Here is a 27211-nt window from a genome sequence, read left to right on the forward strand (position 1 = left end):
ATGGGAGGCGCGGCAATGAAACCGTGCCGCTGTGCCTTTTGCCACTCTTCGAAGCTGCCGGTGGAACCTCAGTCGCTCTTTACTTCCCACTTTCATTTTCCTCCCTCATCTTTAAAGTTCACACGTTTAGGCAAACGCTATGGCCACGCTAAGGGCACTGAGGAAGTTCTTTCAAAATTCTCAGCAGCAAGTGTGCAGCTTTCATTCGTCTGTGTCGAGGTAAGGGGGGGGGTTGAGTTTCTCTGTTCGTTTGCGATTCCTAAATACTCTTGTTGCACATGTCACGAGCGCGTTTTACTACTAGTGCCGCTTTAAAACCTCATTTAATCATTTGTCACTCACTTGACCGCGTGAATAGATTTGCCGGCTTACTCTGACCTACCACTAGTAAGATGAGATACATGAATGACCGTAAATGTGCCGGCAATGAGTATATCAGTAAATCAGACGTTTGTCTATGTGTGGGATCAGCGAGAGCGCATTTGATACCGCCACCCCGTGTTTTTTGCCTTTTAATTTACATTACATAATGTATGAATAAAAACGCGGCGGGCGGCGTGCCCCCTGTAGGCGGTGCGCGGTCACTACAAGGCAGATGATGAAATCGGCGCGGTGCCTTGCGTTGTGTGCCCGGGGTCCCGAGGTAATTAATCAATTAACACAAACTGACCTCGTGCGAGAGCACGTGCACTTAGTGCTTTGTGAGCAAGTTTAAGGACATCTTTGTACAACTAAAGATGCTTTATTCTCCAATCTGTAAAACCCACACCTTTTAAAACACCCTCTCTAGTAATTGTTTACTAAATGAGTTATATTGACAATATTTACACAAGCAGGGTGCTTTAACAGATGTTGGCTATTATTGTTTAGCTAATGCCTTACATGATTATTGACTGTACAACAGGGTCACTTTTACTGTATCATAGGTACCTTGATCAAGGGTACAGTAGAATTGACAGTCAAAGCGGGAAGCTGCAGATTGCTGGACAGCTGTAATCCATTTCACTACTCTCTCTCAGGATAGTTTACTTCTCAGAAGAAATGTTACTTTTATTTGCACCTTTCACTGTTGCTCTGAAGCAAGTGTGGGCATAGTTCTGGTCAGTGGTAACCCTATGTGACATTTCCCACACGCATTCAGTACTTCCAGTGTAAATGGCGCTGGGCAAGTAGTGTCAAATGTGTAAGTTAAGGATAAAGACACTGTCATCCATTGGCGCATAATCCCATTTAGTCAGTCATCCAATATACAGGTATCTTGTGGCCTCTGAAGTGACCAAGTTGAAGAACTTGTACAAATAAGGCTTCATTAGTGTGCTTATGGAACAAATTGAATGCATAAGGTACTCTCCTACCGAACTGTAAACCTCAAATAATCATTAACCGGAAGAAACCCAATTGACTGTGGTGCTGGTTCTGTCCCAGTGAGCATCTTGTTAGTTACTAATGAAGCTTATTGCGTAAGCAACTGTTTTCTCCCAGTGTCAACAATCTAACTGGGGTACTGGGACCCAGTCCCTGGAATTTTCCTAATTTTCATATTCCCTCTCTTTATTTGCCCCACTTAAGCCAACACTGTCGAAGGGTGGTCGTTTATAGGTTTAAAATAACCAAGCTCTTAGAAACTCACATCTATATTTATCTCCTGCCACTTTATGGCCAGTATCTGTGGATGGTGCCAGACTTATATGGCCACTGCTGCATGTGACTGTTCAGCTGTATGATATGTGGTCATGCAGTGCACACCCCCCAGCCTAGTGTATTCTTTCACTATGTAAGAGCTTGCAGGAACACTTGACCACAGATGAGTGAAGGCATGGTTTTAATTTTCTTGCTTTCACAATTGTGGAATTTGAGTTAATGAATTTATTCTGGAGGGTGAATGGCTTGGCTGGACAGAGGAAAGCCAGAGCAGGCACTGACTCGGGCCATACGAGTGCACATTAATGGCTTTTAAGGCCCACAGTGACTTCTGCTGTATTTAATGATTAAAAGTAATTTTATTTTAAAGTGTATGATAGAATGTGCACAGGAGGTTTTTTAAAAAAAAGGCCTATCAAAGGACCTCCATGAAAACAAAGAAAATTGGGTTAAAAATGATATAACAAAGGTGATGGAAGTTGCATCAATTTGCAAAACTAAACAGGAAAAGGACAGGACTCAGTATGGCAATAATAGATATAAGAATAATAAAAGTAAACACACATTAAGGTCCTTATTCAAACCTTTGGGAGTTATTGCAAGTGATATCTCTGACAAATTTCTGAAGTGCATCTTTACTTGCAGTGGGAGTGCAGTTAAGGAAATCCATTTTTGTTTACTCGGGAGTTGTGCATTTGCTAATACAGGGTAATAAAGCCTCAAATATAAAAAGTTGCTAGTTTTAAGTCCCAGGATGGACTATTACACTCCTCTTACAATTAACCTGAATTTAGTAAAATTAAATTTTGTAAAGTAAAACAGCAGCAAAACTAATGTGCTTTTGATAAAAGCACCAGACTAAAAGGTGCCTCACCATGTGCCCTGCCTCATCTCCCCCCCCCCCCCCCCCCCCAACAGGCAAGAAGCGGTGGTTATATCAGGGAGGAAGCTGGCACGGCAGATCCGGGAGGAGGCGCGGGCTGATGTGGAGCAGTGGGTCAATGCTGGAAATCGACGGCCCCACCTGAGCGTGATCCTGGTGGGAGAGAACCCAGCTAGCCACTCCTACGTCCTGAACAAAACCCGTGCAGCTGCTGACGTTGGTACAAAATCAACCTGCCCTGACATGGCATGAACAGTTCCAGTCCACGTGCCGCACCTTTTAGGACACATTTTAGTTAACAATTGATGCATGCCCAAAAACACCAGGTTCTTTGATGCCCAAATGACTTTAGAGGAAGTCCGAAGAAGCAGATGTTTAAGTACATTCACATGGTATAGAACTACATACTGAAAATGTACATTTAAGTTTGTGATGTAGATACAGCTGACAGTTTTTGAGAAAAATAAGGAACCCCATTCCGCATGCACGGTGATATGTGCCCATAGAGACAGGGTGTAGAAAGGTCAGGTATAAGTAATCTCACTTTAAGGGAAAGAGTAAGTCTTCTGTATGTCAGCTACATGAGGCAAGGGTGCTTTTTCCTGGCCCTGAGATAAGCTCTGCAAATACAGCCCTGGCAGTTTGTGATAAAGTGGAGCCCCTTGCATGTAGTTTCCATATGTAGCCCAGCACTTTTTTTTTCTGCTCTCCACTGATAACGTTTTAAAATGAAATTGAAAGTGGTGGAACTGTTTTGATGTTTAGTTATGTAATGTAAGCCTTTTGGGAAAGTATTTTCCATAAAATTTTTTGGGTTTTAAATGCAAAATTAGAGTTTATGTATTTTCTGGCAGGGGTGTTGTTCAAAATAGCTTTAAAAAGGATCTTACTAACAGTTATTGCCTCTAAAGAACAGAAGAATCTGGTTGTTTTAAATTTGGGGCATTAGCTGGTTTTTGTAGTTTTATCACTCATAATAACCTTTATTTTAGAACAATAAAAGTTGAACTTTAACAAAAAAAAAAAAAAATATTGGGGAATTGATTTTTTTTTTGTGTAAGTTCTACTGGTCTTGGTGTCTGTTTCTCTCCCCCAAGTCTTTGTCAACTTGTCAGCTGACTATTGACAGGCATCGGGTTTCCCATTGGCTGACTTGCAGATGGGGTCGTTGACATATCTTTTCCTTCCATTCTACAGGCATCAGCAGTGAAACCATTCTAAAGCCATCCTCTATATGTGAGGATGAGCTTTTGGAACTGATCCACAAACTCAATACTGACCACAGAGTAGATGGAGTCCTAGTCCAGCTGCCACTGCCAGGTGACAACATTCATTATTGTGTATAACTGCTCAGCAGATGTTCATATCCATAACTGATGTGTTTTCCGTGATGTTTTTGCAAAGTGACGCACCTCAATAGGTTTAGTACATTGTATGTTTCCAAGCAGGCATACTTCTAGTCATAAGGCCGTAACATGTAGTGCTTGTTTGCTACTTTTTCAGACAATCCAAGGTTCTTCAGAGTCTCAGTAATGATGCATTAATAGGATTAGAAGTGGTTTAGAGTTTTTATAGTTCTATAGTGCAGTTATTAAAGCTGTAAGTAAGCCTACTGGCCATGGAGGAAAGGAACAAAAAACTCCCAATCAAAAGGAAAGGGAGAAAAACCTCTGTGGGTCCAAGTGCTAGTGGCTGCCCACCCCTCCTGAGCATTCTAAAATAAGACTAAGACAATTTACAACTAATAATCTTGTGCCTGAGTGTTAGCTTGATGTCCCATTTCACATAGGCATGTCTCTGCCATCATGGCAGACAGTCATCAGCTTCAGTCAACATGGCATGCTGGAATCACAGCCGGCCTCTTCACATCTTATCATAGGGAAACGATGCTCAACAAGAAAAATTGTAACTGATGACTTAATGAAATGAGTTTTATACAGAAGGGAAAAACACAGCAAACAGGAACTACACTAGTTATTGATATGCCAGAGTGAACATTTAAGTCTTAAGCTTGGATTTAAAGGCTGAGATAGATGGGACATTCATGAAAATAAGGCAGACTATTCCAAAGTTTAGATGCTCTATAGCTAAAGGCACACCCTCCTACTGAGATCTTGATCACAGGCACTTTAAGGTTACCTCCATCCAATGAACAAAGATACTGCCTTGGAATGTAAAAATCAGTCTCGCACATGTAAACCGTAGCAATGTCATTTACTGTCTTATAGGTCAGAAGTAAAGTCAATTCTACACATAACTGGAAGTCAATGCAGAAGTTGAAGTACTGGTGTTAGTCTTTCTAGTTCTTGTAACAATTCTTGCAGCAGCATTCTGTATCAACTGTAGCATTCTGTATACTTGAAGCTTACACCACTGATGGTAAAGATTGATGTGATTGTCAAGAGTTTCAGCAGCACCAGCCTCCACAAGTACCTCTGTTTTACTGGCATTCAGAGATAAAAATTACTTATTCATATTTTTTATTAGTAAAACAGTTTGCTAAAGACTATGTCATGGGTGATCAGGCTTAAACGAAACCCAGAGCTAGGTGTCATCAGCATATGAGTGGAAACTTGCATTATGCTTGTGAATAATATCACCCATTGGTAACACAGAGTGAGAACAATAATGGTCCAACGCAGAGCTCTGAGGCATACTGTATTGAATCATGGACAAGAATAAAGGGATGCAGTCATCATATTTCAGTGCAGTTTACAGTTATCTAAATACAGACAGAACCACTTCAGAACAGTGCCCCTTGGTCCAACCAGGGTTTCAAGTCTACGGAATAGGATACTATGGTCAGCAGTATCAAATGCAGCACTCAAGTCCAATAACATAACTGACTTTAAAAGCCTTTGAAAAACAGCCATTAAGTAATGAGGTATTAATGATATTGACAATAGGTTCCGTGAGAATGGAAACTGCTGCTTTAAGTAATTTAGTGGGAATTGGGTATAAAGGGCAGGTAGAACATTCGATCGAATTAGCACAGTAATTTTCTCTATAGTAATTTAGTCAAAGCTACCGCTACGGTGTGGACAGTATATAATATCAAAGCCAAAACCCCTTACATTGGATAGGACCGAAGTAGTGGGTACAATGGATGCCTGAATATTCTCTTAATTTGTTAAGAGAAATTCATCATTAGTAATAGAAACTACTACATTATCTAGGTGTTTACCAGTTAATGATAGTATTAAACAAAAAATGAGAATTATTCTGATTTTCATCGGTTAACTTTGCAGAATATTTGCATCTGGCATTAAAGTGCTTGTTTAAAAAGAAAATCAGACCAGGCTATGTAATAAAGGTGCAGTTTAGTTGAATGCCATGTATGCTCGCTTTGTATGCACTAAATCATTTACACTTCTGTTATTTTTCTCACATCCTATTCTGGATGTCCACCTAGCCACAGTCTCTTCATTGATCTTTTATACACCCACTTTCCTTTGTTTATGCCATAAAATAAACTATTCAGTGGTCTCCTAAATGCTGGAATTGGGTATTCCAGAAATTTCCAATGCAGACAAAAGAGGGAAGGTATACAAGTAAGATATAATAATTCAATAAGACATGAATGAATACTATAAGGGCAATAAAATAGTCAATAATGATGAAATTGAGAAAAATTACATAAACTTCAACATGCCCAATTTTTTGTTCAGCCTTGCATTTGCCTGAATGAAATGTAAGACACAATTTGGTGTGTGTGATTTGGTCAGACATCTGTGTCGGGGTTTAATGGGCAGCTGGTAGCATAATGGTTAGAGTTGCTGCCTTTGGATCCAAATCTCACCCACAGCTGTAACCACCTTGAATAAGGTACTTCCCCTAAAGTTGCTGCCTAAAATGTCCAAACTATATTAATGGCTAAATCATCGTAAGTTGCTTAACATTGTAACAATGAATAAATGGAGGTGTTTTATATCTTGAATAAAAATAATGTAACAAAGAAACGGTATAAAAACAAATAGTTTGGCTTCAAAGGAACAATAGTGAACAGAAAGGGGGGAAAAAAGCCTTTTGGGATACAACAAACTCATGCCACTTCTGTAGGAAGCTACTGGAATATGCACAGTAGGAAAATAGCAGTATCACACAAACAAGCTGGGCTTTAATATTTGTGTGGTTATATCAAAGCCCATTGTTTTTCACAGCAATTTTGTTTACTTGAGTTGTACATTGCTTTGAACAGAAGCATCTGCTAACCGCATCAGTGTAAATGTAACAGTAAATTCATAGAAGCCCACAAACAATTTTCTTGGTCCCAAATTATCCTCTCTTAAAGAAAATTTGTCTTAAATTGCTGTTGTATTATGCTTTAAGGAGTAAAAACAGAAATGACTTAAATACATAACAAAAGTAGTTTGTAAAAGTAAAAATGAGACGATATACTGTGGATAATAGTAACAGGTTTAGTTGTGTGGCTTGTTTATCAATCGTGTTTCTCTTTCCCCATCTTTCCATAGAACACATAGATGAGCGCCGTGTGTGCAATGTTGTGTCCCCTGAGAAGGATGTTGATGGTTTCCACGTGGTCAACGTTGGTCGTATGTGCTTGGACCAGTCCAGCATGCTTCCAGCCACTCCCTGGGGTGTCTGGGAAATCATTAAGCGTACAGGTAGGCACAAAGAACACGCTGTTGTTTTCATCCTGTGTCTTACACAGCCCTGATCTTTAATGGAGCGTTTGTTGCGGTCTTCCTCTCAGGTATCCCCACCATAGGTAAAAATGTGGTTGTGGCAGGGCGCTCCAAGAACGTTGGCATGCCCATCGCCATGCTTCTACATACAGATGGTCGACATGAAAGACCTGGAGGTAAGAATAGGACAAGGCAGTGGACTATGCGATGGAGGTGATGACTATTTGTCACGGTGCATTGGAGTAGAAATTTTTGTGAATCTAATGACAGTGTCTTATGAACTTTGGTCATAATTACTCCGGTAATGGACTGAGAACATAGGTTGTTAGCCAGCCTGCTCTATACAAACTGCTCAGTTATAGAGTCAGTCTGTGGTGCAGCAATGTTTGCATCTGAAAAACTCGCTGCTGCCTATTAGCATTTAGAATAGAGTAAAATATAGAATTCATGAGTTCCTGCCCCACTTCATGCTGGATTCCTGTAACCAACTTTTTGCGTAACAAATCAACTCTTGGTCCCAATTAAATTCATAAGCAGAAGACCCATGATACCCTATTACTTTAATGTTGTGTCATGTCTTATTTTTTTAAAATGCGATGAAAGGAGCATCCTCCCTGCTAGATTCCCTATATGTACAAGCTTATTTGGCCATCAAAAGCTCAGATGCACACAGTGAATTTTAGTGTAATAACAATATCCCTAGCAGTTGTCAGTAGGGACATTTTCTACAGAGGTTGGATGCACCTGTTTCACACTCAGCTCTGTTGTATGTGGGATCCACAGGTGATGCCACGGTCACCATCTCACACCGTTACACTCCCAAGGAACAGCTCCGCCAACACACCAAGATCGCAGACATCGTTGTGGCAGCTGCTGGTATGAGAAAGCAGATAGCCCCTTGGATCCATTTCCTTTATTTTTTTTAAATTTTTTTGTCATTTACCTAGATTAGTATCTTTTTTTTTTTTTTTCTCTCTCTCAGGGATTCCCAACCTCATTACAGCCGATATGATCAAGGAAGGGGCAGCTGTCATTGACGTGGGAATCAATAGAGTGCATGACCCTGTGACTGGCAAAGAAAGACTAGTGGGGGACGTTGACTTTGAAGGTAAGATATGGATTAAAAATCTTTAAAAAGTGATGGACTGGATAAATGACATTTACTTAAATTGTGCAACTCATATGCTATAGATGGTGTTCAACTTAATGACACATGATAACCATGACTTAGGTTACAGCTGGAAGTGATTAACTTTGAATTGATTTCATCATTGAAATCATCATAAACCTATTGACCCCCCCCCCCCCACATCAAACTAACCACTTCTGTCTTGCAGGAGTACGCCAGAAGGCCAGCTTTATTACTCCTGTCCCTGGGGGTGTGGGACCCATGACTGTGGCCATGCTCATGAAGAACACCATCAAGGCAGCAAAAAACATCCTCCTGACACCTCCGGAGCAGATCCACATGGTAGCTTCTTCCTAACGCTGTCTGCCCTGCTTAGCACCACATTCCAGTCCTTTATATTCTGAGCTGCTTGCGAACCCCCTCACACAGAGGTTGTTCCAACTAGTTCCAAGTGTCTGCAGTCCCTTCTGTGTTACTTTGCAAGTCTGTTACAGCTTGCTGATCTAGTTGGATACTCGCTTATTATTTAACCCTTTTCCCTTTTGATGAGCTTCAGGGGGCTGATGTAAATTGGAACTTTTATTTTTGAATGCTTGAATATTTAATGCATAAGTGGAGGAAGTGGCCAATTGCAACGTCATAGGCAATGACCTCTAAAGTGCTCAGTTTTGGACAATTGCACCATGGGCTGGACAGCCGTTTTGTGCTGGTGATTCTTAGCATGATGCGTACTGGCCATTCAACCCTCTACACTAATCCTTTACATTGATAAATATGGTCCTGTCATTTTATGCAGGTAGCAAACTAGTAGCTGTGATTCTCACCTCCAGTGGGTTTTGAAAGCCTGCCCACTTGTGTCCAGTATCAGCTTCCATTATCTGCAGGCATCATTTTGTCTCCATGGAAAAAGTTTTTACCATTAAGATGTTTATATTTCTGTAAACAATACATGCTTTGTTTACAGGTTTGAAGCTTTTGTACATTCAAAAGTTAAGTAAAACAATTTATTGCTGAAAACACCTGTTTTCCAGATTATTCTTTTATTTCATATGTACTGACTGCTCTATGTGTGTGCCTGAGGAGGTGGTCCTCTACTTGACAGACTTGTTAGAACAGAATTGTCACTAGTCATTATTAGTCAAATATCCTTTCACTTTATATGAATAAGGATATATAAACAATTAACATGCATGAATGCTATGCTGGAAGACAGGGCTTTGATATATTTTTCATTAATTTCACATACAGTGCTGCTGGAAAGTATGTCAAACCTTTGTGTCCCTTAGTTTTACCAGAAAGTAGTTTAATGAGAAGGGATCTTTCTCATAGTCATCAATTGCTCATTGTCCCTTAGCTTTACCAGAAAGTAGTTTAATGAGAAGGGATCTTTCTCATCTGACATAACTGGTGTGTAATGGCCAATTCCACATATTGCTTTAGAGAAAATCGTGTGTGGGTGCAAAAATACGTGAACCTGAAGTTGCATTGGTTGAACCTAGTGGGTAAGTACAATCAGGTGTGTAAATCATTCATTTTTAATTTCTTTTGAGATTAAAATTTTATACAGTGACATCCGTATAGGGTTTACATGCTTTCAAGTAGTACTGTATTATATTAATATAGAATATACAGTTTAGCAATTATGAAATGAAATATATTAAGGTAATTATAAATATTGTACAGAATAAACAGCAGACACTCACTATTGCTATCCATTTTAAATAAAGAATATCAAAAGGAATCACAAACAGTGTAGTTCTAAAATGCAATCTGTGCTACACATCAAAACACTAAGTGACACCCGTACAATAAGAAATGTAATGCACTGTGGCCAGCAGCTGTTACCCTACAGCAGATGGATTAAACCAAAGGTAAAGGAAATAATGCAATAACATTAATGGTACAGCCCCTGTAAGTCCAGGTGGTGGTAGGTCAGACTTGTAATTTGGCAATGTTCTTTTTAAATATACATGAGAGAAAATGTCATCAGTTGCTCATTTTACTTTTTGCAAGGCTCTTTATTTGCCTTTAAACTATGAATTAGGGATTGTCTGTAATAATTGCATGCAAGAATATGTAATACACCCGGTGTTGAGGCTGCAAGATCACACTAATAACTGCATCTGGTCTGCTGCTATGCAAAGATAAGATGGCAACATCACATGAAGAAACTGTTTGCGTGGGATGAAAGGAGTTAGCCTACCCACGCGTCTACAAGGAGAACAAGGCACAAAGGCTGAACTAATGGCTATAATAGTGGAAATTTACTAACCCCACCCTGCAGTGTATAAATATCTATATTCTGTTTGCCCTCGGTGTGATTCTCCCCAGGAGGCTCACCTGTGTGCGCACATATATTGCATTAAAGGCTTCGTCCATCATTTTTCCTACCGCATGCATTATCAAGGATTCTACCAAAAGTAAGGAGTGAAATGAAATTGCCAGAAAATGTCTGATGATGATAGAAACGCACAGTATAAGTAGTTCCATCTGTTGCTTTGCACCTGCTTCAGCTGTGTTCATACTTAATCGCACAGAAAATGGCTGACAATGAGTCATTTTGATCACATTTGAGGACTGAATTTCTTATGAAGGAAGAAATCTTCGCACAGCATGCACCCGGAGACACCCGTATCGATGCTAGCGGTGCGTGACATTGGATGAAACACTTGGAACACAGAAAGGGCTGAGTGGGCCCACAGTAGTCTGTCGTAAGCTGCCTCTTCAGAGAACAACAAAAAAATCACTACCTGAGTGTGTCGTTGCCTGTGATCTACAGGCCTTCCATCCAGGGTCTTCCATGACCTGTGCTTAAGCTTTCAGTTCTCAATTTTATCAGAGATTACTGAAAATAGATGGATAGACACAACTTTACCCCAATTGTCCTCAATCCCTACTTGGTTTGGGGTTTGCTTACTTTTTCATCTCCACAACTTTCGTTTTCATACTAAACGCATCATTTTCTCTAGAATAACATGGAGTTGGTCATTACACACCTATTATGTCAGGTGAGAAAGACTGCTTCTCGTTAAATAACCATTTTGTGTTAAAACTAAGGGACACAAGGAGTTTACATATGTTCAAGCAACACTGTAGATCTCTTTTGAACTCTAAAGGAAAATGAATGTCTGCATATTCAAACACTGCTTCTCTACAGCTACTGTACTACATTACTACAAGTGGTGATTGTAATGTATCATTATGAATGGTTGGAGCTATTCAATAAAATTCATCATGCGACTTGACATACTAACATTTTTAAAATTTTCATCTTTCTGATGGCACTCATTTTGCCCATTTTATGCTCAGTTATAATCTTAAGAACTGCCAATATATTTTGATGTCATAATTTTTCAATTAAAGGAAGTAATAGATCATACTTTCTCATAATTTGCATGCACAAAACGTTCACAGTTGTACTTAATCCATGTGGTAAGCTCCATCCATTAGCCATCAATAGCCACTCATCCATTTTAAAGGAAGGTGGTCCTGAGCCTATTACTGAAAACCCACGGAAACACAGACAGAGCAGGATTCAAACCTCAAATCCAGAAGCTGTGAGGCACCAATGCTCACACACACCTGAACTTAATTGAAGAATATTTCTTTATTTGCACATGTTCACATAAAAAGACAGAGAAAGAGAAAACCAAGTACTGGTAAAATATCGAGAAAATATTTTTTTAAAGTATATAGACGTGTGAAAATAGTACCTAGTACTTATCAAATCTGCTGATTTATATATCTTAGATGTGACCCACAAGTTGTACGAACTAGAAAAATGCTGAAGAGGAAGTACTAGAGAGTTGGGAGTACAGTAGTTGAGCTCATGGAAAAATGGAGCTAAAGGCGTGGAAACATGTTAACAAACCAGTAAAAATTGCAGCAATGCATTAAGTGAGAATCAATCCATTATTATGAAACAGGTAATGAAAAGGAATGTAGGAGGAGTCATCCAACAAATCACATGCTAACAGTTCAGATAAAGATCAAGAAAGCATGGAGGTTTTCATGTTTCATGTAGTAACATTGCATTTATTCCTTTTTCATAAGTACATTTCTGGAAAAAAGTAATATTTGCCATAGAGACATTTACTTTTACATGTACTTTTACTCGATTACATTTGTGATGAAAAGAGGTACTTTCACTAATGTACATTTCTATCACCCTCTTCTTGTTAATTTTGAATTTTTGTGTATTTAATGTATTCAATTTCTGTCCTTAAAATCAATCCTATTTATACTACAAGCTGGATTTCATTGGTAGTTTATTCTTGACCAGTCAGTATATTGCTGAATTTGGTCCTCCTTCACTGAATCATAGTTTATCAAAGTTAAAATGTGGTTGTAGAACAGAAAAACAAAATTATTTTAATAAATTAAAAATATTGCCCACCCACCTTTGGTGAGAGCTGAATTTTGCAAGTTCTATTCTCCAAGAGTTTATCTAAACTTTTCTTGACTTACTTGGTAAATTACTCCTGTCATTAAGTTAAGCATATGAACTATGGTAACAGAAATGGCTATTTGTGCTTTACTAACATGTAAACAGTAAGTGTTTGAGAAGAAGTGAAAAAAATGAAACATATTATTTAGCTGCAGTGTTATTCCACAGTGTTTTTATCAAAATGACTGATTTGTGTTGTTGCAGCAGGTAGTGATTCATGGCACCTTAACTGTGCTGTTAGATGCAGGTTTTTTCCCCATTCAGTCTGTGTGGAGTTTCTATCTTCTCTATATTCACATGGGTTTCCTCCCAAAGTCATGTGTTTCATGTAAATTGGTGACTCTGCAGTACAGGGCTGTGCTGTAGAATTGGTAGTGTAGTGTCTCTAGCATCCTAGGTCATCTTAGCCAAATTTTTCAGCTAAATTCTAGATAATAATCACTTCTACTGGAGAGATGGGTTTAAACTACATTAGAACAGAGTTATAAAATGTTTGCAAAGGTCTGTTAATATTTACATTTATTCATTTAGCAGCTAGGGGGGTGCAGTGGTGTGGTGGTGCAATGGGTTGGACTGGGTCCTGCTCTCTGGTGGGTCTGGGGTTTGAATCCCACTTGGGGTGCCTTGCAATGGACTGGCATCCTGTCCTGTCCTGGGTGTGTCCCTTATGCCCTGAGTTGCTGGGTTATGCTCTGGCTCCCTGCAACCCCGTATGGGACAAGTGGTTCAGAAAGTATGTGTATGTGCACTTAGCAGATACATTTCTCTAAAGTGACATACATTTGAAAACTATATGAAAGTTGGAGAGATCTAGATGCAGATGTGATTCTTGAAGTACAGTCAATTTGTCTTATGGAGCCGTATAAATCACACACAACAAAGTCTACAACCGCTCGTCCCGAGTGAAGTGGCAGCGAAGTGGAGCCTAACCCGGCAACACAGGGTACCAGCCTGGAGGGAGAGGGGACACACCCAGGATGGGACGCCAGTCCACTGCAAGGCACCCCAAGCAGGTCTTAAACCCCAGACCCATGACAGCACAGGCCTCGGCCAAACCTGCTGCACCACCATGCCACCGCACCCTCACCATATAAATAAGTATACATTAAGCGAGAAGCTGTATAAAGGGTTTTCTTTTTAAAAAAGATTAAATAGTACATGTTTATGGAACACATAGCAGATCAGAAGGGAAATGAGTCCAAAAGAGGTGAGCTTTCAGATCCTTCTTAAATGTAGAAAGAGATTCAGCTATTCGGAGTGAAATAGGAGGTCATTCCACAGCATCGGAGGCAGAACTGAAAATCTTCATGCTTTTGATTTTGGATGTTTCGTGTATAGGACCAAGATATAGTCAGAGTACAGCAGTCTGGTTGGGGTGTGAGTTTAGCAAGTTATCAGGTCTTTCAGATCTGCTGGTGGTTTTGTAAGCTTAGTCTTAAATTTGATCCAGGAAGCTATAGGAAGTGGAAAGATGAAGAGGGGGGATACATGGGAATGTTTCGCCAGGTCAAGAATGACTCCTGCAGCAAAATTCTGTATCAGCAGGAGATGTTTGATGGCAGAGGCCAGAAGGCCAGACAGAAAATAGTTGCAGCAATCTGACAGGCAGCACAAGCAGCACCTCCAATGAACAATTATATTTAAGTACTTCTGCTCGGTTGGTGGTCCCGCACACGAAAGGTAAAGCTTGGAGGTTCTCAGTCCTGGCTCCGTTGTGGTGGAATGACCTTCCCTTCTCACTCAGAACTGCAGAAACTGTCTACATTCAAGAAGGGTCTGAAAACTCACCTCTTCCGGACCCACTTCGCCCAAGATCTCTGCAGCTCATGTACCGGTATAAATGTTCATGCACCGTAACTTCATGAGCATCCCCAGATGTAGCATTTATTCAACCACTACTCCAGCATTGTATTTGCTTGTTTGTGTATCTTATAATATTTAAAAAAATGGTGGGAGGGTATCAGGATTTGTCTATCCTGTGTTTTATGCACCTACCCGATCGATGAACTTTGGTGCAACAAGTGGTAGGTAACAAACTAGGTTTACTTGACTTACATGTCTGCAGCTATGTCTCTTTATCTTAATGTAATGCATAAATTGTACTTTTGCTGAGATGTACGTCGCTTTGGACAAAGCGTCTGCTAAGTGAATAAACGTAAGTACACGTACGTACACACACACACAAACATTGTCTGAACCGCTTGGCCCATACAGGGTTGTGGGGAACCAGAGCCTAACCCAGCAACTCAGGGCGTAAGGCTGGAGGGGGAGGGGATACACCCAGGACAGGACGCCAGTTCATCGCAAGGCACCCCAAGTGGGACTCGAACCCCAGACCCACCAGAGAGCAGGACCCAGTCCAACCCACTGTGCCACCACACCCCCTACTGAAATGTAAGTAATGAGTTCTAAAACAAAAGTTAATTAAAATTCCCCAAAAATTAGTGTAATGTAATCCGCGATACCTCATATGCAGGAAAATTCACTTTATACTCATACTATATTATCAAGTTTTATACTAGAAGGACACAACGTGAACGCTACATCTGTTTTATTAATCTGTTATCATATTTCTTTAAGTAAGCAAGTGGAGGTGTCCACAAATGACTTAGGTCAGTTTAACAAACATTTGATCCTAAAAAATTAATACACGTCACAAAGTAGAATACTGAGAACAAACTCGTGGTATGATCGAGCTTAACTACGCTTCATGCAACCAAGACTAAGAACTAAATTTGAACGAACGAGGAACCCGGGGAGGCATGCCCGCCTATTGGTGGACAATCGTGCGCGTGCGCACCGCATGCTGGAAGCCTACTGTGGGAACCTTCGTGAAGAGTCCGGGTCGTACACACGGACACAAGAATGTGTTACACTAAATACTAACTTTGATTAGGAAAGGAAAGCGAGGACTACAGTGTTGATACAGTTAGGACTTTTGAGTTGTGTTCGGTGGTACCTCAGTCGGATAACTAATATAACGACAGTTTAATGGTACATTCACTGATTCAGCTAGTTAGCGCTCCACGGAGTCTTCAGACTTCACATCCTATAGTATAGATCATCATAATCATTCAGTCAGTCGATTAGTCAAGTTCATTTTTACCTCAGAGTAATACCTGGAACTAGCTGACAACACGAGTAAGTTGAAGTTTGTTTTGATAATACGTTCTCTTTTTATGCTCTGGTCGACTCTTAAAGAAGTGAATATACTGTATACGAATATACTGTATACATGATTTAAATTCGCAAAATGGAAAATGTGCTTGCCCAATCATCATCATGTGTACAACTCAGAACTGTGGGTAATGTTGTAAGTCAGTGTCAGTCGTAGAGGAGGATGTGGTGGTCCAGCAGTCTGTCTCTCTACGCTCTGACTGACATTCCCATCTGGCTAGGGTTGGGTAGCAAAAGTACTATTTTCTCACAGCAGTTCTACTGAAAGGTACATTTACATTTATTCACTTAGCAGATGCTTCTCCAAAGCAACTTACAATGGGTACTATGTATAGTGTTACTAGCCCACACACACCTTATTCACCAAGGTGACTTACACTGCTGGATACACTACATGGGTCACTCATCCATACTTCAGTGGAACACACTCTCTCTGTCACTCACACACTATGGGTGAACCTGAACAGCATATCGTTGGACTGTGGGAGGAAACCCACACGGACGGGGAGAACACGCAAACTCCACACAGACTGAGAGGGGATCAAACCTACATTCTCTTGCACCACACAGGCACTGTGAGACAGCACTGCTACTTGCTGTGCCACCGTGCTGCCCAAAGGTAGACTTTGTATCATCAAACAACATCAAAATCTTTTTCTGTTTTCAGGATTGACTTGAAGGCAGTAATGGGGCGCCATGAAACTCGTGTGGAGTCCTCAGAAAGGACCAAGAGCAGAGAGGGGAGGGAGAAAAAACGGGAAAAGAAGAGGCGGAGAAGTTCTTCCTCGAGTTCCTCCTCTACCACCTCCAGCAGCAGCGTGAGCTCACCTTCCCCAAAGAAACATCCCCGGAGCTCCAGCAAGAGCCAAGGTTCTCCTCCATACACTTCAGATCACTGGATTTCACATAACATCTCCATACTGCAGCCACCTGTCAGATGGCATCTGCTTTATCTTTTTAACACTTTTAGTGCCCTCAGTCTGTTTTGGGAACTCCATGTTTTCAGCCTCATCAGAAAGAGAAGAAAGATAGCCAGTTCATCTGTAAGTAGTAGTATAGGATTTAGGACCATTATTTTGCATCTTGAGGATGCCGGTTCATAATCCCCCTCCTGTTGCAGTACCCAATATAGGTACTTCTCATGAATTGCTCCAGTGAGAATATCTTGCTGGATAAATTGTAAAATAATTGTAATTTATCAGTTAGTGTAGTGGTTAGTCCTGCTGCTGTTATTTTGACAGTGTTACTTTGTGTTTTCTTATTATGAGGCAGTTAATACTGTTGGGAAGGGGGTGCGGTGGCGCAGTGGGTTGGGCCCCAGTCCTGCTCTCCGGTGGGTCTGGGGTTCGAGTCCCGCTTGGGGTGCCTTGCGACGGACTGGCGTCCTGTCCTGGGTGTGTCCCCTCCCCCTCCAGCCTTACGCCCTGTGTTGCCGGGTTAGGCTCCGGTTCCCCGTGACCCCGTATAGGACAAGCGGCTCTGAAAATGTGTGTGTGTGTGTGTGTGTGTGTAATACTGTTGGAGCTGTAGATAGTGATTTGTAACCTAAAGGTTGTATATTTAAATTCCGGTCCTTTAACTTGTGCATTGCATTATTCCAGTCTTCTCTAATCTAAATACACTGCTCGTTAAAATGGCAAACAATTGTATTTCACTTTGGTTAAATTGTCAGCTAAATGCAGTATTAATGATATACTTCATTTGGGGTAGCAAGAAGTGTAATGGTTAGAACTGTCACCTTGCAATGACAGACATAAGTCTGATTTCCTGCTCCTGCTGTAGGACCCTTGATCACAGTACTTCACCCTGAATTGATATAGTAAATTTATCCAGCCGCATAAGTGAGTAAATTATATGAATAAATTTTAATCTTTAAAAATTATAATCTTTAACATCTTAGTGTATACCACTGAAATTTTAAGTCACCTTGGATACAGGGGGCACTAAAATGGTTAATAACACCTAGCTTTGTTTGCTCTTCTCTTTGTTTTGCATTTATTACATAGTGCATTTGACTAACTTTTATTTCCACAGCAGATTTAATTTATTGAAGAGATGAGTTAAACCACATTGTAGATATTGTCATTGCTAGTGGTTCATAATTTTAGCTTAATTTTAATTGAAGTAACTTTTTTGATTTTTGGTCTTTACAAAATACCTTTACTTCAGTAAGTTTTTGAATAAGTACTTTTACTCAAGTAATTTTTTTTTTTTTAAAGTAACAGTAGTTTTATTTGGGTACTGTGTTTGTCTGCTCTTCTTAACACTGTAACTTGCATTGAAGAAACACCAAATTTCAAATTTAAAAAGTTTGGAGTAAAGGAGTCAGCTAAAAAAAACGCACAAGACACACCCTTATTGTGCAGTGATGGTCTCATAGTTAAAGTTTAACATTCTTCTTCTGTTAATTGTGCAGTAACATATCCAATAAACTACACTTAACAGTATATTCTAGATGGCATTGTCATCTACAGACTGGCGGAAAACAGGACAGAAAAATTGTGCAGCCCATCAGTTAATTTTTGTATACATTTAAAAAATTTTCTCTCGGTGTACTGTTCTCTACTGTTGTGCTGTCATTGCTTGGTAAACATATAAATCAAAACATTGTAACCATTTTTTAGCAAAAAAAAAAAGAAGCTCTTTCCATTCAGAAAAAAAGTAGCTGCCAGTCATCACACACTAAAGGAGAATTGTAAATTATTTTGTGCTTTTTGTGCAAACATTGAATTTTGTCCTGTAGCAAACTGAAATCTGCATAAATGAAAAGCTGCCTTTCACCCTAGCTGATGGAGTACAATGTAAAATTTTGCCTGGCGTTCGCGGGCATTTCGTTATTGTCCCATTTGTACCCACACCTGAGGTGTGGTAAAATAATGATGAGATCTATGTATGCACACATATAATTAATCTCCTCCAGAAAACTCTGCTGACAGCTGAGGGTTGTGGGTTCAGAAAGGCTTACAGTAACCTTTACAGGTATTTGATTTTAATTGCAGATAAGAACCAGGAGAAGAAAAAACCTAAAAGAAAGAGGACCTCTTCCTCATCCTCATCTTCAGGCTCATCTTCCAGCTCCTCATCAGAGTCAACTGATGAAGAAACCAAGAAGAAAAGGAAAATGAGGAAGGCCAAGAAAAAGCTGAAGAAAATGAAGGCCCGGGAGAAAAAAAAGGCAAAGAAGGCAAGACAGAAAGAGAAAAAGAAGATGAAGAAGTTGAGGAGGATGTCAGAGAAGGGAGGAGATGCTGGAATTTCCCAGGCCTCATCCTCCCAGGTTCCATCTGAAAAGCCTCCTTCTTTTCTGGAAACGTGGCAAGCTGAGGGGTCAGCAGAGCACGGGCCAGGTAAGGGGTTTCTGACGGTGAAGGCTGAATCATCGTTGCATAAAATGGGTGTGGGCTTAACTTTGATCCAGTTTGCTAAGTATGATGGAGCTTCATACTTAGCGAACTGCATCATGCTCTTCAGGACCATATGGACCGCTTCAAGAGCCTATGATGATGTTTATACAGGCAAGAAACAAGAATAAGTTACTGAAAGCACTGTTTCCACACAGTAATGACTGATGAACAGAAGGCCCGGCTCTCCACCAGGCGGCCCCTGACCAAAGAGGAATGGGAGGCCCAGCAAAGCATCATCCGCAGGGTGGTCGACCCTGAAACAGGACGCACGAGGTTATTTGCGAGATTGCTTCTCAATTTTACCTTGCTTATGGTTGCATTAATGCCGCTGGATGATGAAGAGAAAGAGTTCATCATGGCAGTTGAATGTGTGTTAATTACTGTATGTTTAAACCCTTGTGACGGTGCTTGTGCTACATGTAATGTATGTGTGTTTGTACCTTAGGCTGGTGAGGGGAGAGGGGGAGATCCTGGAAGAGATAGTCAGCCGTGAGAAGCACAAAGACATCAACAAGGTAGGAGGACCCCGAACCCGCTCATGTGCCATGTAGAAGGCAATAGCTTCGTAGATGACCTCCATTCTTATTTGTCCACAGCAAGCTACCAAGGGTGATGGAAGCACCTTCCAAAAGCGGCTGGGACTCAACCATTAGACCCACTCCTTGAGGATCCCCTGACCCAATAAGTTTTCTTATGTGTTTTCATTGTATACTTTCAAAACAGCCATTTTATTTCTGTGGTGTCCTGCAGTTAATTAATCACATGCTACCCAATAGAGAAGTTTGTCATTGTGTATTTAACACACATCTTGTTTCTTTTCTTTCTTAAAGTAATATTTTTATTTGTCCATGGAGATATTTTTATCCCTTTTAAGCACATGGATGGAATACGGTTTTTCTTTAAATATGAAGAAAAGCCTGCAGTCCAGAGTTCTTTCTCAGTTGTTAATATTTATTTATACACTGTACATAAAACACGAAACAATAGAATAGCTGTCCAATTTTCTTTTTAATCCACATTGCCTACAATGGTACTGTACACAAAGCACACTCAGGTTTTGAAACATTGCACTAACAGCCAGGAAAGAAGAAATGTATAGGTGGGAAGTGGCCTCTCACACATACATATATGGGTCCAACAGAACAAAACATCATTTTTACACATTTGAAATAATTTTTTTAAAGAAGCAGATTGAGAGTGGAAACAACAGACTTGTCCTTCTAGATGTATTTTTCTGTGTGGTCACTCTATGCTTTTATTTGTAAAATAACCCTATAAACAAAGCACCCAACAGAACTGATGCCTCTCAGGACTGATCCTTTTTGAAGGGAAAATGCTGGTAAAAATTTTAAACCTCAGAACTGGTGATGCCTAAGAAGCAAATTCCTGTTAGCTGGGTCTACAGAAAAATCCTGTAATATTTGTGGGTGACCACTTCATTGATAAAACCTACATAATTATTAACCAGAGTGTGGCCATACTGTAGTAAAGTGTCAACCACTACTGCAATGAAGTTGAGACTTGCAGTGATGGCAGAGTAATCTTTTGAATATAAATATTACATCATACTTTTTTTTTTAATTTATATCACTTGTTAAATCTGCAAGGAAAAATACCTTGAAGCTTAAATGCCTATAGGTAAAATAGAAACATTTGAAAAATATTCCTGTTACAAAATTGTTTTTTTGTCATTTTGGGAGAGTAGTAAACAGAGTTCAGCTGGGTATAGAGGGGTGGTGAGCTGCGAGTGATACACACTTCAGATGGACAGCCTGTCATTGCTTAGTCTCCTTTCTTTCCAAAGAATATGGCAACGTGGCAACAGCAGGAGGTGTCACCCTCCACCAATAAATAACACTTCCGACCTTTACAGTGAACATCCTGAGCTCTTCTCATCTTCACCAATTAGCTCTCCTTTCGCTCAGCTGGAAGAACTGGTGAAGTTTGTTTTGCACACTGTTTCTCCGCACGTCTTAAAAACTCAGTGGTAGAACATCTTTAGAAAGCATGATGTTTGTTTACGAAAGGCAAACATTTTAGTTTGGAGAAACATGCGGACACTGACAGATGAGTGGAGACTACACATGGAAGAGGTGTGCTTTAGGTTGGGTTTTCAATGTGTTTGTGAAGACCTGAACATGTTCTGTTCAGTAACCAGTGCTCGAATGTGTGGACCGGACGGTGTCATGGTAGGCTGGTGTTTCTCAATTCATAAGTGATTAAAAGCAGTCATGAAGATCATGCAAGCAGGATGGCTATACTACATGGAACAGTTTATAAATATTCATTACAAGCCGCCTTGTTTTAAAGAGGAATTCTCTAAGGTTAAGGTCCCTTTGTGTGCATCGGTCAGTTTGTGATGCCACGTTGGAATTACAAACGGGCAATATGTCGTAAAACACTGCTATCGTGTCCTGAATGTACAGGTATAACTTGCTCAGAAGGGCCTGCTACCCCTAATGCCCAGCAGATGCCGAGGCAGCCCACGAGATCTGTGTCAGACTTGATTTGCTCCCAACACCACATGCCACACTCCTACTTCCTCTTGTTTGTGGGGTATCGAGTGGGTATAGAAGGAAAATCCCCCCCCCGAGTGTGACAGAGTGTGACAGAGTGTGACAGAGTGTGATTGTCAGTGCGGCAACGTTCTACATGGTGGCGCTGCTCTGTGTGCAGGGGGTTGGAATTATTTTAATTTGAGCGCTGACAGATGTAGTTGGTCCATAAAATAGCAATCATGTACACATTTGCAACACAAAAAAGCTACATCTTTAAATGTAATAAACCTGAAAGATCCATATCCTTATAAATCTACATAAATAAATACTTCTCAGCTGTATATGCCTACTTTTCATGACATTTACATAAACTTTACACTATCTACACTGTTTTATGTTAAACCGCTTGCAAACAGTTTGCACTTTAAACCGTTTCATCAGGCTATGCGCACATTTCGTGCCTCCATTTGAGCGTCGATTAAGTGGGAGGCTGTATCCCAAATTTCCAAACATATGCTATGACAGCATAATGATAAAAGTATTCCAAAAGCATACAGTGATACTGTTCCAGTGTTTTGCTTGACTGCAGACAGTAGCATTAAGATAATACTGTACAAAACAAACGACTGTAAGGTCTATTACCACTGATGATTGTTATAATATATTCTTGCAGCTGAATTTCAGTAAAACAAATCTCTCTTTGCTCAGAGAATTTATAATCTTTCAGAGGAGGACTATACTGTACATCTACCTACATCACTTCATTTGCTCAGAGTGCTATTTTCAGTAATGCGTCATGTATGGGTAAAAATTAAGCTAGCTCTATCATTTTTGTACAAGCCTATGTTATCCAAACTATACAAGCAAGTCATTTGCCTTGAGAGCAAAATAAACATTCAAAGCTTTATCTCCTGTACATTAAGGAGGAAATGTTGGATTCAGCCTGATCCACTTATATATGCATCTATATCCCAGTAGTGTATCGGTCTAATCCTGCTAGTGAACGAAACACATATGGATGCAGACACAATCTGGATAGGCATTAAATAATAGCACTCATGCACTACAAAATATCCATATGTAGCAACATGAAATGGTAACAATATTCTCCACTATAAACTTAGTGCAAAAAAACAATGAGGTTATACAGTTGAGCTTCTACAGCTTTTTTTTTTTAATATGAGTTTGGCCATTGTACTGTTTTTGATTTGATTTTTGAAGAAAGTGTAATTCCCTGGTTGGTCCAGCAGGGGTGCATGGGAGTCAATTGTGAGGCATGGCTCTATAAGTTTAAGCACCCGGGGCCCCCTACTTCCTGGAGCCACTTGACATCCCATGAGCATCTGAAGCTCCCCGCCTTCCTGCCTCAGTTGCCTCTCTATCTCCCATCAATCCTCCCCTTCCTTGTCGTTGTCCTCGTCACTCAGCTGCTGCGATCTTGCCCTCTTCTCCTCAGCCACCTTGAGGAGCCCTGAGGTCACGAAAAACATAGTTGGTAGCTCCTTCTACTTCTTCCCAAAGGATGTTGGTTTGCAAGACAAACCTGGCCCAGGTCAGCGCTGACGCACTGAATGAATGGCACGTGCAGGTTCGAGCAGCCACAGTTGAAGGATGCGATGCCAGATGGTCATGGGGGTTATGGGGGTGGGGCGGGTGTGAGGTTTCAAGGCTGTGCGGCCATAAACATGCAGCCTCCAGAACGTCCTACTTTAGCCAGGCCGGACGATGCGGGTGCCACCGCTCCGTGCAGCGGCTGTGCGACCTGATCCGCCGTCGATGAGAAGCTTCCAGGGAGGTATTGCATGTCAATTGCCAAGATAAAGGGATTGTTGCCTTATTACACACTGGAGGAAAAAGTGTCCTTTTGTCTACAAATCTTAAAGCGAAGCCTTATCTGCCAATCACTCACCCTTGTCACTGCATCAGTACTTTAGCCGCTTCCTCAAAAAATGCTTTACGTACATAAGGCATCTGATGAACTGCCATGCTAAAAACATGTACATTTCTTTAAGTGATATATAAGCAGAGATTTATTCCTTATTGCCAAATGCTACTCTAAAGTGGGAGGGGAGAGTCAGGGCTCTGCTGCATTGTGCACTGTCCTCCTGCCATTGTGATTGTGTTAAAATATTGGTGTCCTCCAAGCCCACCCTGCACTCCTCTGTCCACCTTGCTGTGGGGGGAGGGTACATATTTACACATGAAGTCTCAGAGATTCCTAGGTAAAAGTACGGATGTTTCGAAGCAGTAGGATCCATCCCCGGTCTCCTGCTATGCCTGTTCCTGTCTCCTCTATATACGTTTTTCCATGTCTTTCCTGCCATGGGTGGGGATACTGAGCCCCTACTCCTAGCATTGTACTTAAGGCCTGCATTTTGAATTTTTAATAACAGTTTTTTCTGAACATTTTTTATACTTTTTTCCCAGTATTGAAAATTCAACTCTACCAGCACTGACCTTGCTGACATTGTGGCATTTTCCTTTCCTACAAGAATGGTTTGTAGCACCATGTGTTTTTTTGTGTGTGACTATCTTCCCATACCCCACCCCTGCCCTAGGGCCGAGACACCAGGGTTTGAAACCCTCAATTCACTGGCCCTTTATCGCTCCTCCCTCTTTCAGGTTCTCCTTCTCCTTCCATCCCTCTGCACACGGCCCCGCTTTCCTACTTGGGGCTGAGGGCCCCGGGCTCCTGTTTGGCACTGCCGCTGCGGCCCCAGCAGCCGGCAGCAATGCTCATGCTGCGTTGCGCCCGCTCCGTGCGCTCACGCTCGCTGTCCGACTGGCTCTGGGTGCGCTCAGGCCGGGCGTGGCCACTGGCCCCTGTGGGTGAGCTCGGCGTCGGCTGTGAGGAGATGGTGCGCAGCAGGTGGTTGCGTTTGCGCAGGAAGTCGCTGTTGGCCCCGAGGCCGAAACTGCCCTTGCGGAGCACCATGCGGGCGCTGCCACTCTTGGCAGGCCGTGAGCGGTGGTTATACTCCAGTTGGGAAAGGTGGGCTGCGTAGCCATCTGTGATAAACTGCAAGATGAAAAGCAGATATTTGTCATTCAAAGTCTCCAATAATTCTACTATTACTACTCTCATTATTTACTAGACTTTTTTAAAAAAAGACCCATTGCTGTCAAGAAACCTACCAGCAGAGGATCTTTAATACATGTAACTACTGGTGTTGGACAAAATCACAAAATACATCATTCTGAGAATATAATTCAGAATTTCACTTTAGTTTATTTTGTGTGATGTCGTCAGCAGAATGTATCACGTTCACAAAGGAGAAACACGAGAGAGCTCAGATCAGAGGATACCTGACACTGATGCTGCATCTTCTTGGTTGGTCGCCCAACAATGTAGATCTGTGAGGGCGCCAGTCCTATGGAGGAGTACACCGAGATGTCCTTTGTGGAGCCATACCCAGCAAATATCTTCATGTGAGCCTGCAAAATCAACACAGTGGAAATGATAAAGTGCCAGACATTCATTAAACCCCAGATTCATTTCCTTAATTTCACCCTCCAAGTGTTCTTTACTAAAGCCTTCAACTGCCTTTCATTCAGATCCTCATCCCACACCGTATGTCAGTTAACTGTCTCCAGAATGACCTGAGCTCCCAGTCATTCCCACCCTCTGCTCCCCTGGTGCTCACATCAGTGATTAGCGACTTGAGGAAGTTGGCCTTGTGACGGAGTGGGTCGTGGACCAGGCCGTCACAGAAGGACACGATGCCATGGGGGAAGTTGTGCTGCGAGAGCCAGGCAACCACACGCTGCTTCTGCATGTCTGGCCGGCCCGTGATGTAGATGATCAGGTAGCCCAGGTCCTGCCAGTGTCTTTGGGACAGAAATGGAGAACATCAGAGGAGATTCAAAAACACCTGAGCACTTCTTCAGAACATCTTCTCGCCTTTGCTGTGACAAAGAACAAAGAGTTAAGTGTATTTCAGCCTTCTTTATATGATTATTACATTCATTCATTTAGCTGATACTTCAAAGCAATTTACAATGTTAATTTACCTACAGTTATTTACCCATTTATAGAGCTTGGTAATTTTACTGGAGCAAATAAAGGTAAGTACCTTGCTCAAGGGTACTACAGCTGAAGGTGAGATTCAAGTCTGAAACCTTTGGGTCCAAAGGCAGCAGCTCAAACCACTACGTCACCAACAGTCCCATTACTCTCCCCAGTAAGTAAATTTCTTAAGTGTATCCTGCTTAACAGCAGATTCTTCCTGGATTCCTTTAGATTAAAAACATTCACGCTACTCTCTGTCCATCTAACACCCCAGTAAGGCTTTAGCGCTGCCTTTTCTTCCTTGTTTCCTTTCAAACAATTTAGTCTCCCAGAGAGAAGAAAGAAGGTAAGACCCACCTGACGACGTCTACTGCCCCAGCCCGCACTTTAGGGTCACTGCCCATGATGGACACACTGGCTGCAAAAGACCCGTCAATGCTGAACACCACAAACTCAGTCCCACGAGGCAGCACGGTCAAGTAGCTGTCTGCAAAGGTGTGGTCACCCCTGTAGAGAGAACCAGAGCTTAAGAAATGATTCATTGTTCTGAACTGAAAATGACCTAAATGCAAAGTATGGAAATAATTAAATATGTAATGATGAAACATGTCATCTTCACAGAATAGCAGTAGTGATGATGGTGGTATCACAGTTCCAGGTTCATTTTTGAAATATTGCTTTACATCTGAAGTCATTTTGTGCCTAATGGTACATCCTGTTCCCTGAATTCTCTGGTTTCTGACCCAGAGTCCAACAAGATGCATCTGCATACCCAGTGGGGTTGCAGCTCCCAGGGCATGGAATGATAGATTATAGTCTTACCTGACCACCATCTTCACTGGGTAGACCCCGATACCCAGCCGTTTACCCTCGGGGATTACATAAGAGACACGGCCGCTACTGTTGGTCAGCTCGGTGTCAAAGTACACCCACTCCCCTGACGGAGGCTGGGTCATGATGTGGATGTCCACCTGCAGGGGGGCCAACACATGAAGTAGACTGCCAAACCCGAGTTCACATCTTCAACCTTCTCAGTGATAACCAGCACAATAGACAATTAGTTGGCTGCATTATAAACACCATAAGGTTTCAGCTAAGAGAACTAAACTGAGGACTTGGATCACTTGGAACTGTTTTGCCGTCCTTGTAGCCACTTCCACAATTGTAACAATGGTGAAGTCCCTGCTTCTGAGGATGAAGCCTCTTGCTAGCACAAAGCACCAAATGAGTTTGAGTAATTATTGTGTACTTAAGTGTGTCAGTCAGAAAGCCTGCTCAAGAAGTGACCAAGCACTATCAGGAACAAGGCATTAAGATAATGCATGTATCCCTGTCTTTAGCTATCAAGTAACAGATGGTTGTGTGAAGACAAACCTA

The 27211-nt window shown here is 41.3% G+C and overlaps 3 protein-coding genes across 11 annotated transcripts in view; 2 read left to right on the forward strand and 1 right to left on the reverse strand.

Moving 5' to 3' along the window:
- Positions 1-9294, forward strand: mthfd2 (methylenetetrahydrofolate dehydrogenase (NADP+ dependent) 2, methenyltetrahydrofolate cyclohydrolase). The gene is made up of 8 exons (XM_018752857.2): positions 1-219; positions 2560-2744; positions 3722-3844; positions 6997-7149; positions 7239-7346; positions 7954-8046; positions 8153-8278; positions 8508-9294. Exons 1-8 carry the CDS (start codon positions 140-142, stop codon positions 8654-8656), a joined length of 1017 nt encoding a protein of 338 aa, XP_018608373.1. The 5' UTR covers positions 1-139; the 3' UTR covers positions 8657-9294.
- A 6317-nt stretch (positions 9295-15611) lies between these two features.
- arl6ip4 (ADP-ribosylation factor-like 6 interacting protein 4) lies at positions 15612-20553 on the forward strand. Its single transcript, XM_018752928.2, has 6 exons — positions 15612-15887; positions 16591-16793; positions 18923-19270; positions 19483-19600; positions 19773-19842; positions 19924-20553. Exons 2-6 carry the CDS (start codon positions 16610-16612, stop codon positions 19978-19980), a joined length of 777 nt encoding a protein of 258 aa, XP_018608444.2. The 5' UTR covers positions 15612-15887; positions 16591-16609; the 3' UTR covers positions 19981-20553.
- A 186-nt stretch (positions 20554-20739) lies between these two features.
- The window catches only part of pitpnm2 (phosphatidylinositol transfer protein, membrane-associated 2), a 96854-nt gene continuing 90382 nt past the window's right edge, over positions 20740-27211 (reverse strand). For all 9 annotated transcript variants that reach the window (XM_029257278.1, XM_029257292.1, XM_029257306.1 and 6 more), the window contains 5 exons: positions 26657-26805; positions 26192-26341; positions 25470-25653; positions 25132-25260; positions 20740-24844 (listed from right to left, as the gene is read on the reverse strand). In XM_029257278.1, coding sequence (XP_029113111.1) covers positions 24491-24844; positions 25132-25260; positions 25470-25653; positions 26192-26341; positions 26657-26805 — 966 coding nt within the window. In that variant the 3' untranslated portion in view covers positions 20740-24490. The remainder of the gene's footprint in view (positions 24845-25131; positions 25261-25469; positions 25654-26191; positions 26342-26656; positions 26806-27211) is intronic.

This window comes from Scleropages formosus, chromosome 1, assembly GCF_900964775.1.
Source record: "Scleropages formosus chromosome 1, fSclFor1.1, whole genome shotgun sequence".
NCBI classification, from domain to species: domain Eukaryota; kingdom Metazoa; phylum Chordata; class Actinopteri; order Osteoglossiformes; family Osteoglossidae; genus Scleropages; species Scleropages formosus.

Excerpts from the sequence above, each read along its gene's own strand:
- mthfd2 (XM_018752857.2), top strand. The coding sequence starts at position 140 with ATGGCCACGCTAAGGGCACTGAGGAAGTTCTTTCAAAATTCTCAGCAG. Across the intron at positions 7,347-7,953 it reads TCGACATGAAAGACCTGGAG|GTGATGCCACGGTCACCATC; the intron begins GTAAGAATAGGA and ends TGGGATCCACAG. Across the intron at positions 8,047-8,152 it reads CATCGTTGTGGCAGCTGCTG|GGATTCCCAACCTCATTACA; the intron begins GTATGAGAAAGC and ends TCTCTCTCTCAG.
- arl6ip4 (XM_018752928.2), top strand. The coding sequence starts at position 16,610 with ATGGGGCGCCATGAAACTCGTGTGGAGTCCTCAGAAAGGACCAAGAGC. Across the intron at positions 19,601-19,772 it reads CCTGAAACAGGACGCACGAG|GCTGGTGAGGGGAGAGGGGG; the intron begins GTTATTTGCGAG and ends TTTGTACCTTAG. Across the intron at positions 19,843-19,923 it reads AGCACAAAGACATCAACAAG|CAAGCTACCAAGGGTGATGG; the intron begins GTAGGAGGACCC and ends ATTTGTCCACAG.